General features: G+C 32.7%; 7 protein-coding genes and 1 non-coding gene across 8 annotated transcripts; 6 read left to right on the forward strand and 2 right to left on the reverse strand.

Annotated features, from left to right (window-relative positions):
• Window positions 1-811: 811 nt before the first annotated feature.
• SUR2 (sphingosine hydroxylase) lies at window positions 812-1825 on the reverse strand (the record flags this gene model as incomplete). Its single annotated transcript, XM_003669071.1, has 1 exon — window positions 812-1825. One exon carries the CDS (start codon window positions 1823-1825, stop codon window positions 812-814), a length of 1014 nt encoding a protein of 337 aa, XP_003669119.1.
• Window positions 1826-2865: 1040 nt separating this feature from the next.
• NEL1 (GTPase-activating protein NEL1) lies at window positions 2866-4845 on the forward strand (the record flags this gene model as incomplete). Its single annotated transcript, XM_003669072.1, has 1 exon — window positions 2866-4845. One exon carries the CDS (start codon window positions 2866-2868, stop codon window positions 4843-4845), a length of 1980 nt encoding a protein of 659 aa, XP_003669120.1.
• Window positions 4846-5278: 433 nt separating this feature from the next.
• On the forward strand, window positions 5279-6934 carry BRL1 (Brl1p; the record flags this gene model as incomplete). Its single annotated transcript, XM_003669073.1, has 1 exon — window positions 5279-6934. One exon carries the CDS (start codon window positions 5279-5281, stop codon window positions 6932-6934), a length of 1656 nt encoding a protein of 551 aa, XP_003669121.1.
• A 582-nt stretch (window positions 6935-7516) lies between these two features.
• PUT2 (1-pyrroline-5-carboxylate dehydrogenase) lies at window positions 7517-9280 on the forward strand (the record flags this gene model as incomplete). Its single annotated transcript, XM_003669074.1, has 1 exon — window positions 7517-9280. The coding sequence occupies one exon, from the start codon at window positions 7517-7519 to the stop codon at window positions 9278-9280; it is 1764 nt and encodes a 587-aa protein (XP_003669122.1).
• Window positions 9281-9838: 558 nt separating this feature from the next.
• On the forward strand, window positions 9839-11032 carry PIH1 (Pih1p; the record flags this gene model as incomplete). Its single annotated transcript, XM_003669075.1, has 1 exon — window positions 9839-11032. One exon carries the CDS (start codon window positions 9839-9841, stop codon window positions 11030-11032), a length of 1194 nt encoding a protein of 397 aa, XP_003669123.1.
• A 154-nt stretch (window positions 11033-11186) lies between these two features.
• Window positions 11187-12851, reverse strand: NDAI0C02210 (uncharacterized protein; the record flags this gene model as incomplete). The annotated part of the gene is made up of 1 exon (XM_003669076.1): window positions 11187-12851. The coding sequence occupies one exon, from the start codon at window positions 12849-12851 to the stop codon at window positions 11187-11189; it is 1665 nt and encodes a 554-aa protein (XP_003669124.1).
• A 2514-nt stretch (window positions 12852-15365) lies between these two features.
• On the forward strand, window positions 15366-15438 carry NDAI0Ctrna4K. Its single transcript has one exon. It is a non-coding gene; the product is annotated as a tRNA-Lys (tRNA).
• Window positions 15439-16428: 990 nt separating this feature from the next.
• Window positions 16429-17348, forward strand: NDAI0C02220 (uncharacterized protein; the record flags this gene model as incomplete). Its single annotated transcript, XM_003669077.2, has 1 exon — window positions 16429-17348. A coding segment is annotated over one exon (920 nt), but the record flags the coding sequence as incomplete, so codon positions are not given.

Raw genomic sequence — 17348 nt, forward strand, 5'->3', positions numbered from 1 at the left:
AAGCTTGATCGAGTGATAAGAACAAACTTACATCTAATAGCTAGCTCATTACCTTTTTTTTTTTTTGTCTCTACTTGTTGTTTGTTTATTTACTTTTAGGAGTTAGGCAGGTTTTGTTTACTTTAATTGTAAAAATAAAGGATAAGAACGCATGGAAAAAATAAATAAAAAATGGATATTTAAAAGGGATATTGGATTTGAATTAAACCGTTTGTTCGACATCTTAGTAGTTCAATAATGGAGTTGATACTTGATCCAAAAAAATAAGTAAAACAAGTTCTTTCCTTCTTCTTTTTGTCGTTGAAATAACGGCGTATGTTACTGAGAGGTACTGTAGTATGTTGGTTCTTTTATATTACATAGATGTTCAATATTAGATGATCCTCATCCTCATTGAAGACAAGATCACATGGGGTATGAGAATATATAATTGAATGGCACAACTATAACGGGATCTTTTTTGAACTTCAGCTTTGCAGTTAGGAAAAGCCTCCTCATAGATTTTTGTATAAGACAATGATGATATTAAGGGTACAGAAAGACAAGAAATGGGATAAACGAGAAAATAAATAAATGAATAAATGTAAGTACAATAAAATACAGTACCAACCAATCTCTTTTTAAAAAAAGCTAGTTTATAAATTACACGTATATAGTGATATATATAAGATAGAGTTAAAATAAATAAATAAGTATGAAAAAAGAAGGAGAAAAATAAATACCAACCCCCTTTGTTTGTTTCATAAGCAACAAAAAAGTGTTAGAAAAAATTGAATGGAATCTAGTAGAATCGAGAAAGAATTTAATCGAATCAATTTGCTTTCTTTGAGTTAGCAGATTCAATTTCTTGTTCAATTTCAATTTCTTCCTTTGATTTATTTTTCAAAGATTTTCTATTCTTTAAGAAATAATGATATTTATTAATATCCAATTTATTTTTCAAGAAAGATTTTTCATTATCAGGGATTTGAATATTTGGATCTTGAATATTGAAATCTTTAAAATTAGAATCTAATAAATTATCCCAAAAGATGAAGAAAGGTTGAGCGAAATTATATTTCAAACCGAATGGTTGATGATGGATATCATGATAAATGGAATTATTTTTGAAAAGAACTTGGAATGGATCCCAAGGTAAGACGTATCCACAATGATCATCCACAGTTTTCATGGTAGCGAAATTGTAAAGGATGATTTGTTCTCTTGCAGATAAGTTAGTTATTAACATGGCAATCCCAGTTCCTAAAGTGTCTAATAAGAAACCTTCTAATGGAGAATTAAATAAAGCACCGAAAGCATATGGGACATATAATTCATGATGAACAGAGTGTAAATTTTTATAAAGTCTCTTATCGTAATGCATTAAACGATGTAACCAATATTGCCAAGTATCAATGATTAAGAAGGCGATGGCTAATTTGATGAAGGAAATAGCATAAGCGATATAGAAAGGTCTTTGAGAGATATGATGAGTTCCTGTGGAATCCATGGTGACGATTAATAAATAACCGAAGGCAGTTTGCAACATATGTTGAAATAAGACATGAGTTAAGACATGAGTCTTTGTTGCTCTATTTCTCTTTTCAGCTTCCTCTAAGCTATGAATTTTAAATCTTTGGGCAGATTTCATATGATCCAAAATGAAAAACATACCAGAGAAGGTCCAATAACTAATGACTGGGGAGATTAATGCTAAGACGTCATCGGACATGGAAGCGAAGATGGAATCTCTTGTGGTGGAAATTAAAGGTAGGGTTTCTCTAATTACATCGTTAACAGAGTCCTTTACGGCACCTGTAACGGTTTCACTGACATATTCACTCATGATTGCAGAGTGTAGTTTGAAATTTAGTTTCTTGCTTTAATTGTCGAGTTACAAAAAGAAGGAAACGAACCAATTAAAGGGGAATTGAAAGCTTTATGACAGTGTGTTATAGTGTATGTATATATATATATATATATATATAATATGCGTATATTTTATGACAATAGGGAGATAGAATGATTTTATATCAAAAGCTTAAAGTTCCTTGGTCCTATGTCGCAATTTTTTTCTGTTTTCTTGTTAAAATTTTCTCAGACAGAGATGTTCTTGTTGTTTCTACGTACGTAGGATACATTCATGCATATTTCGTGAAGGGACTGTATGGTACGGTACGGTGCGGTACTGTAATGTAGAGTAATGTACGCACATACACATGTGCGTATACGAACACCCATTCTATACACAGCTTATTGTGGGCGGGGGATTCCAGTTGTGTGCCATTGGAAGGATTTCCCGATTACTCAGCAGTAAAATCACGCCGTCTCAATTGAGAACTACGCAGGCAGCGCCAAATATGTCACGTATATTATTAAGATGAACATCTTCTCACTGCCTCCTTCGTATTTGGCATGCTTCTCACCATCAACCGTTTTCACGTGGATGCCCAGTTAAGTTTTAAACAATAAAGGAAAAAGTTAAATTTACGTAGAAAGGGCACAAGGGGACAAGCTTCCAATCGAACCTATACCTTCATAAGTACGCACGTATGTATGTACATGGTTGCTCACGTGGAGGCTCAGGTTATGCTATGATTACGTTATTGAGGAAGTAGAAAGTGTCTCTTGCATAACCTTCCTTCGAACAACCGATCAACAATCATCTGCTTCCGCGGATCTTCAAATCGAATATACTGCGTACGGACGTTCGACGTAAATTACAACCGGCCACAAACACAGAGGCTATTAAAGAGAGCTTTTGCTTGCTTTTTTTTTCCTTTTTATATTACCGCAATTGCTTAACCCTGCGTCACATTTTAAGATTGACGTTACATTGCGTACATTAATGAACGAATCCCGGCTGCCTTGACATTGACGAAACCAATGAACATCTCAAAAACGAACTCAACCACTTTCCACTGTCTATTCAAACCCTTTGCAGAAAAGCTTGACTTTGAACTAGAACCTAACAATGATAGTATACCGATAAGCGAAAAAAATAATGATAGTATTAATCCCTTGAAATGTGATCATTGTGACGCATTTTTCAATCAATATAGCAGTATAATACAACCATCTTCCCTTAGATGCCCATTTTGTGAAAAAATTACTCCAATTCAAAGCTCATTTACAAAATATGCTACAGATACCATTCATTTATCGTCTTATGTTTTAGACAAAGGTATTATCCCTTCTTCCAAATCTTTTCTTACAGTCTTTGTCATAGACACAATATGTGATAAACAAGAATTAAATGCATTAAAAGAAAATTTAATCAAAAACTTAGAAAATTATAGTGAAAAGAATGGGAATAATCTGAATGAAAACATGCATTTATACGCATTGATATCGACGAATTCCGATGGCACGATTAAAATCCACTATTCCAATAAAAAGGACAGTATTGTCTTTTCAATGGACTCCTTTAAAACGAAATATTACTCTGAAAGATTCAACTTTAGATATTTTATAGATAAAATTACCATGAATAATCAACTTTGTTATTTCCAAAATATAAGAGATCTTATAAAAGAGTTGAATAGTTTGGAAATTACATCATCAATAACAACTAGAACAAAGAGACCAAAAAGATCGTTCGGTTTGGCCTTATTTTTAGCCACCGTATTGGTTACAAAATTACAATGCTCACAGGACACGGACTGGAACAATTCAATGATTATTTCATTCTTAACAGGTCCTTGTACGAAGGGCCCTGGTAAAGTGTTATCAAGAGATTATAAAATAAATATGAGACAGTTTAATAATTTTAATGGCAATAAAAATAATTCTATTATTTCTGATTTGAAATCTTCAAAGAAATTTTATGACAAATTATTTCGACATTCGTTTGGGAAAGTCGCACATCATTTATACATATCTTCATTAGATCAAGTTGGATTTTTAGAAATGTCATCATTATATAAAGACTCTGCATGTGTACAACAATTCGATACATTTACAGGCTCCAGATTCATGATATGTTTAAAAAAAAATTTCGAATTGATGAGAAATGATAATGTAATATATAATTTACAAATGAAAACTTTAAAAGTACCACATATTACTAAATTAAAGTTGTTCAACGACAAATTACTTACAACTACCTTAATTCCCAGTTCTTTAACAATACCTTTGGAAATCATCACACGTGATGTCTCATCGAATACATCCTCTGAAGAACCCATTATTCAATTCCAAATAACGTTTGAAAAAAATAATAGGCGATATCTTAAAATTGTGACAATCCCACTTGTGATGAATAATGAATCAAAAATTCAAGATAATAATAATAATAATGATGACATTGGTAGTTTAGAAATTGAACTTTATTATTTTTTGAAGAGTTTATCCTTCATACTATTACACTCCACAAATCCACTTCAATTATATAAACCAAATTTTTTAATTGAGAATATCCATCCAGCAATTGTTAATCAATTCAACACTTTGTCCTTCTCTTCTTATTATAAATATATTTTAAATTCACCATTTTTTAATTCGGAAGGCATTTCACCAGATGAAAGGACATTTTTTATTAATTTATGTTCAAATTCAAACATAAATATGATCTCAAAACTTCTCAAGCCCAAATTATACAATATTGAAAATCAAGGAACAAGAATGGTAGAATTAAATTTTGATAAAGAATCCTTAATCCTTTGTAAAAATAAGAATGAGAATATTTTAGTGGATGGTGGGAATTTCATTGGAATTATACGAAATTCAACAGATAAAGTGAACCCATATGATAGTATTCTTGATAAAATTAGGAATGAACGCTTCCCAACTCCCAGGGTTATTCATTTCACTGATGGATTAAGCGGACCTCAAGATCGATATTTAAAATGTAAATTGGTATTATAAAACGGACAGTCACCATACAATATAAGAATAATAGACTTGACTTTTAACTTTTTATAGACTATTTTTTTATATGTGTAACTATCAGTGACAATGATCCTTAGTTACGTTCATGGATACTTTGTAAGTTGAAATAAAAATAAAAAAAAAATAAAAATAAACAAAATAAAAACAAGATAATACAAAAATGACAAAAGCCGAATATAGTCTAATTATATAATTGAAAAATAAAACGGTTAGATTCTGAATGGAATAGAAGGTAAATCATCAAGGATATATATAGCAATAGGGAATATAAAATCTTAATGTGTTTTTGAATTTTTTATACTCCTTGTTGTTTATGATTTTTCGCTATCTTTTTTTGTATAAAACCATTTGACTTAAGAAATTAAAGGAAAAAGAGCGTAGAGATCCAAAAGAAGAGACGTCCTTAGTTATGGAAGTATTCAGTAGATTATCCCTTGATGATAATGATACTAACCGTACTATTACCAATGAAGATAATAATGAGACTACAAAGGAGTTAGTTGGTATCTCAAATTTGAGTTTAAATGATTCACATATGAACATGAATATGAACACACATCAAGATATTCATAGTGATATAAATTCGTTACCACCATCGGTCATAAAGACATATTTACCACATTTCCCCAATTATCCGTCACCTTTAAGGAATACTTTCCAATTTTATGATTCAATGGGGGATAGTTACGAAATGGATATTGATGATGACATCGAGGAGAATGATGCTCAAGAAACGGAGCAAGAATCCAGACGAATAAATGGGACCCCAGTTGCTACAACGTCCTCATCATCAGGTGTACAGTTTAATGGGAATAATTTCAAGGTTCCCATCAAAAAGAAGAAAGCATCGGTTCATTTTGTTGAACCAAAGAGGAACTTTGCGAGAAGGAATAATGAGACACCCCATACTGATAAAGAAAATAATGACGAAGAAGCAAACGACGATGATGAATTGTCAGGGGCAGAAGAGGAAGAAGGAGAAGATGAAGAGAAAAACAATAAATTATCTAATACTACTATGTTGAAAGCTTTATTATCACCAACGAAATTAGGTGTTGCAGCAGCAACAAAGATAGATGGGATTACTCATTTACCGATCGAAGAGGAAAAAAAGCGAGCTGAAGGGGACCCGAATGTATCTGAGGCTATTGAAGCAATAGGGAATGAACCTGTACCAGCACACTCGTCGTCGTCGTCCATGTCATCATCTTTTGATATAGAATCTACTGAGAGACTTAAAGAGGAATTAAGGTTACGTCAGTCTAATGGACAACCCATCAATGTTTCCATTAACAATCATAATTACTATTACCCCAATGGAGAGGCATTTCCATTAACTGAAAGGTATCCACCAATGAAGCATGGAGCCATGTCAGCATATTATAATAATGCAAAATATTATAATGCTCAAGGTGATGATGATAATGATGCCACTGATGATAATAAATATATATTACCTCACCCATGGTCAAACAATTCACATCCGATCTGGAAAGTTTCATACACGATAATATCATATTTACAAATTTTATTGAATTTCATTACAACGATGATAATAATTTCCAGTTTAATAATTTTCATTAATAGTATAAGGAATGATTTGAATTCTATATGGACTACAAGAAAGAACGAATTAGAAATTGAATCCAAGATTTGTAAAGAAAAATATTTTCTAAATCGATGTCATTTACATTCCAAGTTGCCGGCATTAGAAACTCAATGTGCCACATGGTCTGACTGTATGAATAGGAATAATGATATCTTTTTCCGTGCAAGGTCTATATTAACAGCGAAATTAGTTGGTGACATTATAAATTCGTTTATTGATCCCATTGGATGGAAACCATTATTTGTCATACTATTTGGGTTAGCGATATGGTGTTTCAGTTCCAACTTTTTACTTGGGTTTGCTAGAGCCAAGATATATTATGGAGATCCTGTTAAGTATTATCATCATCAGAAGCAACAACAGCAGGGACAAGATCAAGGACAAAAGAGCCAAGAGCGGGAGCATAATCAGACGCGACATTCTTCCGATCAACCGTTAGTAGTACGTAAAATGTAATACAACGATGCTGCTTATGCATAATACAGACGCCATTTACAACGAATATATACGCTTACTTAAACAGTAACTATATGATGTATGAAATAGAGTATAATTATCAAGTCGTCTGGAAGAGAAATCACGTGATCAGCCAAGGAGAGCGGGAACCCAACTCCGGGAAGAACCAAAAAACCCAGGCACCGGATACCCTTAATTTTATTGGGGTGGCCTCCCTTCGAAGGGACCACCGCCTGGCTAATAAGAAGCACTCTGGGAATTCCAACTTAGGAAGTCCCCCCACGTACCGCAGAGCCTTTTGTTGTGTTGACATCAATTCCGGAAGCGATAGAGTTATCAAAGACTATCATTGAAAGCGTTTTTTCATTGGGTTTTGAAATAAAAGTGTAACGTTGAAAAATATTTCAAAACTGGAATGCTCTCGACATCCGTTAACTTCCCACTTTTTTGAATATATAAGGAGACAGCTATTCATTTAAAAAATTTCATTTCTTCTTCCACACCTTCAGAAAAATACCAAAAAAAAGCAAGGAAAAAACTAACCTCAATATTTTTCACTTATACCTGCTTAAGTAAGCTAACATGTTATCACTTACTAAAACAGCAAGGCAAACAGCTTTAATGAGAAGCTCAGTGCCAAGCCTTCGAGGTAGCGTAAGATCGTTGTCCCAATTTGGGACCGTCAAACCACCTGTCCACATCAAAAATGAACCGGTAAAACCTTTCGGTTCCAATGATACAAAGGATTGGGATTTATTAAGAGCATCTTTAATGAAATTCAAGAGTTCATCTTTAGAAATTCCATTAATCATTAACGGTGAACGTATCTATTATAATAATTCTAAGAGATCATTCTATGAACAAAGAAACCCTGCTGATCATAAGGAAATCCTAGCTAATGTCACCCAAGCTACTGACTTAGATGTCAAAGATGCTATTAATGCTGCTACATTGGCTAAGCAAAAATGGTATCAATTATCATTCTACGATAGAGCTGCCATATTTTTAAAGGCTGCAGATTTAATCTCTACTAAATATAGATACGATATGCTAGCTGCAACGATGTTAGGTCAAGGGAAAAACGTTTATCAAGCTGAAATCGATTGTATCACTGAATTATCTGACTTCTTTAGATTTAACGTCAAATACGCTCATAAATTATATAAGAAACAACCAATTCAATCAGCTACAGGGGTTTGGAATAAAGCTGAATATAGACCATTAGAAGGTTTCGTCTATGCAGTGTCTCCTTTCAATTTCACTGCAATTGCAGCTAATTTAATTGGTGCCCCCGCCTTAATGGGGAACACTGTGGTTTGGAAACCATCACAATCTGCAACTTTATCCAATTATCTATTACTAACTGTTTTGGAAGAAGCTGGATTACCAAAGGGTGTGATTAATTTCATCCCAGGTGATCCAGAATCAATTACAAATGAAGTCTTAAATGATAAGAATTTTGGTGCTTTACATTTTACTGGTTCCACAAACGTCTTCAAACAATTGTATGGGAAAATTCAAAACGGTATAATGGATGGTAAATATAAAGATTATCCAAGAATTGTTGGAGAAACTGGTGGGAAGAACTTCCATTTAGTTCATCAAAATTGTAATTTGACAAACGCCATTTTCTCCACTATTAGAGGTGCTTTTGAATACCAAGGTCAAAAATGTTCAGCTACTTCAAGATTATATTTACCAAGTTCCAAAAGTGAAGAATTTTTGAACGATTTTGCTAATATCTTAAAGCAAGGTAATATGATTCCTGTCAATACTGCCGCTGGAACAATCAGTGGTGGTGACTTGCATGGATTTATGGGACCCGTCATCCATGAACAAAGTTTTAATAAATTAGTGAAAGTAATTGAAGACGCCAAAGAGGATCCTGATTTAGAAATCGTTTATGGGGGTCAATATGATAAGAGCAAAGGTTGGTTTGTTGGTCCAACCGTTATTAAATGTAAAGACCCTAAACATAAGTACATGACTACTGAATTTTTTGGGCCAATTTTAACGGTGTATGAATACCCTGATGGTGAATTTTCACAAGTTTGTGATTTAGTTAATGAAACAAGCATTTACGGTTTAACTGGTTCCATTTTTGCTAAAGACCGTGACATTATTAACTTAGCTGATGAAAAATTGAAGTTTGCTGCAGGTAACTTTTATATTAATGATAAATGTACTGGTGCGGTTGTTGCTCAACAATGGTTTGGTGGGGCAAGAATGAGTGGAACTAATGATAAATCTGGGGGTGAGAATATCTTGAGTAGATTTGTCAGCATTAGAAACACTAAAGAAAACTTCCTTGAAATAAATGACTTTAAATACCCTTCAAATTACTAAAGAAAACTTTAAGGACATTTACTAAATTTGTTTTCCCTTCTATCCCTTTATCCTTTTGTTTGTGTCATGTATTTATTGGTTAGGGATGACGAACCTTGGTTTCATAACTTGTTGAAATATATATAATTACATTCTAAGTTATAATACTATCTTAATATTCAAATCACATCGAAGTGGGTAAACTCTACCTTTTATAGAAAGCCTATTTATTTATATGGCAAGCATTATTTTAAGTTTAATAATGATGGTAAATTTTTCCCTGACAATACATGCCATAATGCAGAAAACATGTAAGACAAATTTGTTAAGATTGATGCAGTCTATAATATAAGCTCTATATATTTTTCCTATATTTTTTTCAAATAAAGTCGATGTTTTTAAGACGCGCGTCAACTTGCGTCGGGTAAAATTTCTAAACACATATCGTTACTACATCATTACGGACTATAATAATGAATACGTTCAAGCTGGAATCATGAATATCCCAACGTAGCCCTTATTAAGCGCCAAAATTAAAGACTGTAAGAACAGGTGGGAACACAATATTCGCTAAAGAAAATGGACTTTATTTTGAGACCAGTTACGACGAGGACTACGTCTGGTAGTACGAAAAATGGTAATACTGATTGTAGTGATGAAAATAAGATTATATCACTTAAACCAGTACCAAAATTTGTAATTAAATCCAAGATTCTTTCATCATCCATTGATCCAGTTTCAAAACCTTTTGCTGTTTCAAACAATAAAAACAAGTTTATACCGAATAAGAAAATTTTCATTAATGTTTGTTATAATGATGCAATTCCCAAACCATCTATTGATTTTTCACCGAATATTGTTTATCCATTAATCATGAGTGATAAATGGGAAATCCCCATTCTAACATCATCATGTAGATTGGATTGTGATAAGAAGAAGGATACGTGCTACGTTTGGGATTGTATAATTAATACTGAATGTCTGAAATGGTGTTTGGATGATTTACAATTACGAGAAATTTTAATTGAATGGTGTTTGGAATCAGTTGAAATAAGTGATAATTTAAGTATTAATAGAGATACAATTAGTTTACCCAAATTGAAATTCAAGAAAAATAACCTTAACGTAAAAACAAACGAAGGTGATGATGATGACGGGATACCAGTGATGGAAGTTCCTTGGAAAGAATTAAATAAAGATTTTGAAAAAGAGATTGAAAAAATAATTGAAGATGATAAAATCGATAACCCACTTAAAGTTTTGAAATTACAAAGATTTCATGATATAGATGATGCTGATCATCTTAACGTCAATGATCAGGATGAAAATGGTTTACCGCCATTATTTCCTAATAAAATGAATGAATCAATAGGACAAGATACGAAAACGAAGCCATTGATTGAAGAAGTTGAAATATCTAAATTGAAAATTGATAATGACGTTAGTAGGAGTAATAAGAGCGATGAAATCAGGTTATCCAAGGATATAAAAGAAAAGGTAAAGCCAGATTTTGAAGTAACTATGAGAAGGACAAAAGACACAACCAAATATAAACTTCGAATAGAAATCAAAAGTGAACTTAAATCCAGTTTAGATATTAAAATTGAATATTTTAAAGATGATAATGAGTTAATTGTTGAGAATTTAGATTTAGTTGAGTTTAAAGAAGAAAAAATCAAAATTCCATTACCCAATATATTTGATATCAAAAATGTAATGGAATGCAAATGTTTTTTTATTAAAAGAGATAGACTACTGGTTATATATATCTAATTATTAAAAAAAAAAACTAAAAAAAATGTATTATGTAGCAGCATTTCCGCATTTTCCCAATTTTTTGAATCGATTGATTTTGATTAATAATAAATACAGTGTAATAATACAAAATAGCATGTTTACGAAAGGTATAATTGTTGTTGTTGTTGTTTTAACGTGGTAAAAGAGCCAAATTTTCCTTATTAGCAATAAATTTCGAATCTGCGTAACCTAATATATCTTCAATTTGATTACTATTTTTCAAACCTTTAATTTTATTAATTTCCAAACTTGTATAGTTACATCTTGCTCTTCCTATCAATTTTAATGGTATTTCATAATTTAATTGACCGTTTGGTAATTTTTGTCCCACTTTCACTTCTACACATTCTAATTCATGGAAATTATCTTCGATATCTATAATATCTTTGGGTAATAAACCTTCATATTCCTTTGTAGTGGATGAAATTAAATCATTATATGATTCGTTATCTATAATGATGGAACCTTTTGATATTAAACCATGAAGGATCCAAAATTCTCTCTTATTAATATAATCATTTTTATCTATACTTTCCATCAATTCATCATTACCATCTTTAATATCATCATGATAAGAATAAGAATAAGAATAAGAATTTTGTGTAGATTTATTTTTTTTTCGTTTTAAATTTTTATTATTTCTTGCCTTTTTATTAGCGATGAATTTTGTATGTAATGGTATATTTAATTTAATAATATTATTCAATTCTTCTTTATAATTAAAATCTTTAAAATTTTTTTTGGTATCAAATTCCAATTCAATATAATTAATTATTTTTAAAACGTTTAATGGTTGAATACTATTCATTATTATTGTATGGATTCCGACATTAGTTGCTAATTCAGCGGCCATAATTTTAGTTGTCATACCACCTGAACCAATGTTAGAACCGGATTTATTTAAAGTGGAACAATTTTTCAATAATTTGGAAATATTTTTCTGTTTTGTATTAAATACGGTTAATATTGGAGTTGGACCATTAATAGTATCATTTTCAATATTAGGGTTGTAATTTTGAAGATCAGGGGAAGTCAATTTTTGTAAATTCATTTGAGAATTAAACATTGAAGTTGAAGCTGGAGATTGATCATTCAAAGAAATTCTTGATGCCCAAGAGGATAAAGAGGCAAGAGAAGTTGAAGAATGTTGTGAGTGTAAATGTGATTGTAATTGGTTTGGGTTTTCTGTATAGAGACAATCCACGTCAGTAAATAAGAACAAATAATCTGCATTAATTAAGACAGATGTAATGGCAGATAAATTATCATTATCACCGAATTTAATTTCACTAATTGATAAAGTATCATTTTCATTTACAATGGGTACAACATTTAGATTTAATAAAGCATTAATTGTATTTTGAGCATTTTTAAATTGATTCCAATTTAATATATCATTTCTTGTTAATAAAATTTGAGCCACTTTTTGATCATATTGTCTGAATAACATTTCCCACATTGAAATCAATTTTCCTTGACCTATTGCTGCTAATGCTTGAATTTCTGATAAAACTTGTGGTTTATTTATAATATTCATTGAATTTAATCCAATGGCAATTCCACCACTTGAGACGATTATTACTTTATGACCCAATTTTTTCAAACAACTAACAGTTTCGACCACTTTAGTCATTATTGACAATTTTGGTTCTCTAGTTACATTATCGACTAATGATGAGCTACCAATTTTGATTACTATTGTGTATGATTGTGTTTCCAATGTCGAGGCGGGTGATAATGGGGTAGCTGTAGAGGCGGTAGTGGTGTCATTGGATCCCGCTATAAATCCAGACATTCTTAGATAGTAATAATTGATTGTTGATCGCCACTTTGTAAATTAATTAATTAATTAATGGTATTGTAAAACTCCAATATCTGGTTTGCGAGATTCCATTAAGAGTAGAAATAATTGAGTAAAGAAAATAGAAAAGTACTTTCGAATATACACAATGCACTTCAGCTAGTTCTTTATAGAACTATAGACTATATAGTATTGTTTAGTGTTGTATAGTGTTGTATAGTATTGCAATATTATTATTGTTATTACTATTACATATTTATAGTAATAATATAAAAAGTGGAATTCCATAACCTTAAGAGTTCACGGTTAACGGTCAACGGTTACCGGTCAAAACTATGACGTATGATGTTTGGGGACCGGGATGTCTGGAAAGAACAGGCCGTACAGACAACAAGGGCAAGGACACATCGGGTAATGGATTCCCCTGTTCCTGTTCCCTGTTCCCTGTTCCCTGTTCCCCGGACCACATACTTGTTATATATCATATCATATTACGTATATCACGTATATCACGTATATCACGTATATCACGTGTATTATATATTTCCGACCCCCCCCCCCCCGCACGCCACCCCTCTCCCTCCATCTCCGTCCGTCATCTTCATCGGTCACGGCGGCAAAAAAGCAGAGAGACAGCGAGAATGTTTATAACGAACGACAATGCATCGACGAGGAAAACGTCAATGGAAAGGCTATAGCCTATACGTATTGTTGTACGCATAATAAATAGACTGGCCATTACGCCAACACCCTGTGAACATAGAAAACACGACATTGAAGATAAACCAGTAAACGCCGACCCTCCATTATAAGGAAACATATACATCAAGGTACACTTATAATTGAGAAGGCACTTAAGCTACACCATAGTAATTATATATTTCTTGTATAGAATAGGATATAATTAAGCAATAAAGATTGATCGCGTAACCGTAGACTGTAAGAGTATTCAATCATGTGCTATACTTATTAAAAACAATTTCTGAGAGCGATCGCCCCACCGATTACCAGTACAACAAATGCACTGTTTTTCCCATTGAAAAAGGTGACGCCAGCTCGTAACCAACACGGCGTCGCAAAGTAATACAACACAAAGAAACGTCGTTGCAAAACAAGATAACTTATTGCACATTAGAATATCATTAATTGTTACCGACTATTCGTTTATATGAAAAGAAGAAGGTATAGAACCTTGTATTATAATAAAGTTTACATTTACCTTTTAACAATCAGTTATTGATTGCTTATTTAAAACCCAAAATAATATTAATACCAAGCCCCAGACGCCCTTTGAAAAATATATATCTCATGATAAAAATCAATTTATAACATTCACTTTATTAATATTCAAAATGTAAAATATGGGTTCGATAATAGATCAAAATCTAAACTTCTTAAAGGCGGAGAGTAGAATTTAGGATTCTAACGAATAGATGATTCGGGTTCCTCTCTTTATATATAGTATAAATAATAACTAATGTTGGAAATAAGACATAACTGTCCTTTGGATCAGTTAAATTGGGAGAAATATGTGTTGCAATGTTACTAACACTTTTTCAAGGTATAACCAGTCGTCCTCTTTTAGCATTTGCCAAAGAGTACTATACATAACGTATATATATATCTATATATCTCTTATATATTTTATTTTCTTGATGATATCTCATCGTGAAAATTTTCCTTTCTCTTGTCGCCTCGGCATATCTACCGTACATTACGACAATATTGTGTGTCTGTAAATCAATGTCCTTTTAGCAAATCGACATATATGTACCATATATTCCAATACTTTTGTATATATATTAGAAATTACTAAGGAATTTCTTATACGTTGCTGGAAGTGGTAAAAATTTGAGGCACTGTATCAAGATTAAAACAGATATTTAGTCGTCTCTCTTGAAGTCATTTAATGATGAGATTGTTAAGAATGTATGTATTCGCAGATCGTGTCGTTTCTGTGAATGATAATCTCGTGTCACTTCCTTGTTTGGCAAATCTTACTGCGACTTGTCCGCTCTACCATACTTGATATATTCTAAACCTACTAACATTTAGTATTTACTGTTGCATCATCGAAAACATCTTCCTAAAGTGTTAAAAATAAGCCATAACTGTCCTTTGGATCAGTTGAATTGGGAGAAACATGTATGGCAATGTCACTCACACTTTTTCAAGGTATAAGGAGTCGTCCTCTTTTAGCGTTTGCCAAAGAGTCCTGTACATAACGTATATATATATATCTATATCTCTTATATATTTGATCTCCCGATGATATCTCATCGTGCAAAATTTCCTTTTTCTTTGTCGTCTCGGCATATCTACCGTACTTTACTACAATATTGTGTGTCTGTAAATCAATGTCCTTTTAGCATGTAGACATATATGTACGATACTTATTTCCCAATGTAAAAATATCAATATGAATTCCATTAACAAGAAGATTATCAAAAAATGATCGGATTGTTTACATTGACAAAAAATAAAGTTCTTAAAAAATTCAATAAATTAGCCTTGTTGGCGCAATCGGTAGCGCGTGTGACTCTTAATCACAAGGTTAGGGGTTCGAGCCCCCTACAGGGCTATTAATTTTTTTGTTTTTAAACACCAAAATCAACATTTCTATCCAGCAATATGATCAATACTACTTGTTCTTCTTTCCTACTCTAGGTTCAAATATGATTTTTTCCTCGAATGGTACTTTTTATTATTCGATTCCAAATTGGGCTAGAAAAAAATGGACCTAGGTTCAGTTTAATCTTGCATCCAGTAATAAATTCTCATTGTTAGTAGTACCTGATCATACTGACCACAGATATAATAATTGTATTTCCTTCTAAGTACGTAACTAAGAATTTCCGGATTAATATACAAATTGTTTTGCCGTGAAAGCGAAACTCTTCAGTTACGTAACTGGATCCTCCGGAAAGCAGTGCTCCGCGGCTCGATCGACAATGGACCGACCAAGGACAACATTCTTCCATGAATTAGCATTGCAGTTTTTGATCGAGATGTTATATTCCACATATATAAACTACACAATATCGACCAAAAACAATATCTTTTAATGTTCTTTTTCCAATACCCACTGTCTCCTTGGTTGCAAACCCACCAGATCTACCCCGCTTTCTCCACTGCCCCCTTTTTTCAACACTCCAAAACACACTGCAAGTTTTCTGAAAAGTATCATTAGCTGAAGTCGCGAAAAAACAACAACAACAGCAACTGGCAAAACATATAAAATCAGGGTCGAGTAGAACACTAAAAAGAATATACTAGCTTTCCCAACTTTTTATATTTTACCTCTTCTATCAGATAACAACAAGAGTATTTAAAAAATTAAAGACCCATCACTATCAAGAAAAATGTCATTCAACATTGAAGCAGTTGCAACGAAACCATACCAAGATCAAAAACCAGGTACTTCTGGTCTACGTAAGAAGACCAAAGTCTTTATGGAGGAACCACATTACACTGAAACTTTATTCAATCTACATTAGAAGCCATCCCAGAAGGGTGCAAAGACGCCACTTTAGTTATTGGTGGTGATGGTCGTTTCTACAACGACGCCATTATGAACAAGATTGCCGCCATTGGTGCTGCTAACGGTGTCAAGAAATTGATCATCGGTCAAAACGGTCTTTTATCCACTCCTGCTGCTTCCCATATCATCAGATCATACCATGAAAAGGTCACTGGTGGGATTATCCTAACTGCCAGTCATAACCCAGGTGGTCCAGAAAATGATTTAGGTATTAAATATAATTTGGCTAACGGTGGGCCAGCACCTGAATCTGTCACTAATGCTATTTGGGAAGTTTCTAAGAAATTGACTTCCTATAAGATTGTTAAGGATTTGCCAAAATTGAATTTATCTAAGATTGGTAATGACCAAAAATACGGTCCTTTATTAGTGGATATTATTGATGTTACTAAAGCCTACGTAGAATTATTGAAAGAGATTTTCGACTTCGATTTAATTAAAAATTTCATTCAGAAGCAACGTGAAACTAAAAACTGGAAATTACTGTTCGATTCTTTGAATGGTATTACTGGCCCATATGGTCATGCTATCTTCGTTGAAGAATTCGGTTTGCCTGCAGATGAGGTCTTACAAAACTGGCACCCAAAACCTGATTTTGGTGGTTTACATCCAGATCCAAATTTGACTTATGCTAAGACTTTGGTTGAAAGAGTCGATAAGGAAAAGATTGAATTCGGTGCTGCTTCAGATGGTGATGGTGATAGAAATATGATTTATGGTGCCGGTCCAGCATTCGTCTCCCCGGGTGATTCTGTTGCTATTATCGCTGAATATGCTTCAGAAATTCCTTACTTCAAGAAACAAGGTATTTATGGGCTAGCACGTTCTTTCCCAACATCCGCTGCTATTGATCGTGTTGCCGCTAAGCATGGTTTGAAATGTTATGAAGTTCCAACTGGTTGGAAATTCTTCTGTGCTTTATCGATGCTAAGAATTATCCATCTGTGGTG

The sequence above is a fragment of the Naumovozyma dairenensis genome, chromosome 3 (assembly GCF_000227115.2).
Source record: "Naumovozyma dairenensis CBS 421 chromosome 3, complete genome".
NCBI lineage: Eukaryota > Fungi > Ascomycota > Saccharomycetes > Saccharomycetales > Saccharomycetaceae > Naumovozyma > Naumovozyma dairenensis.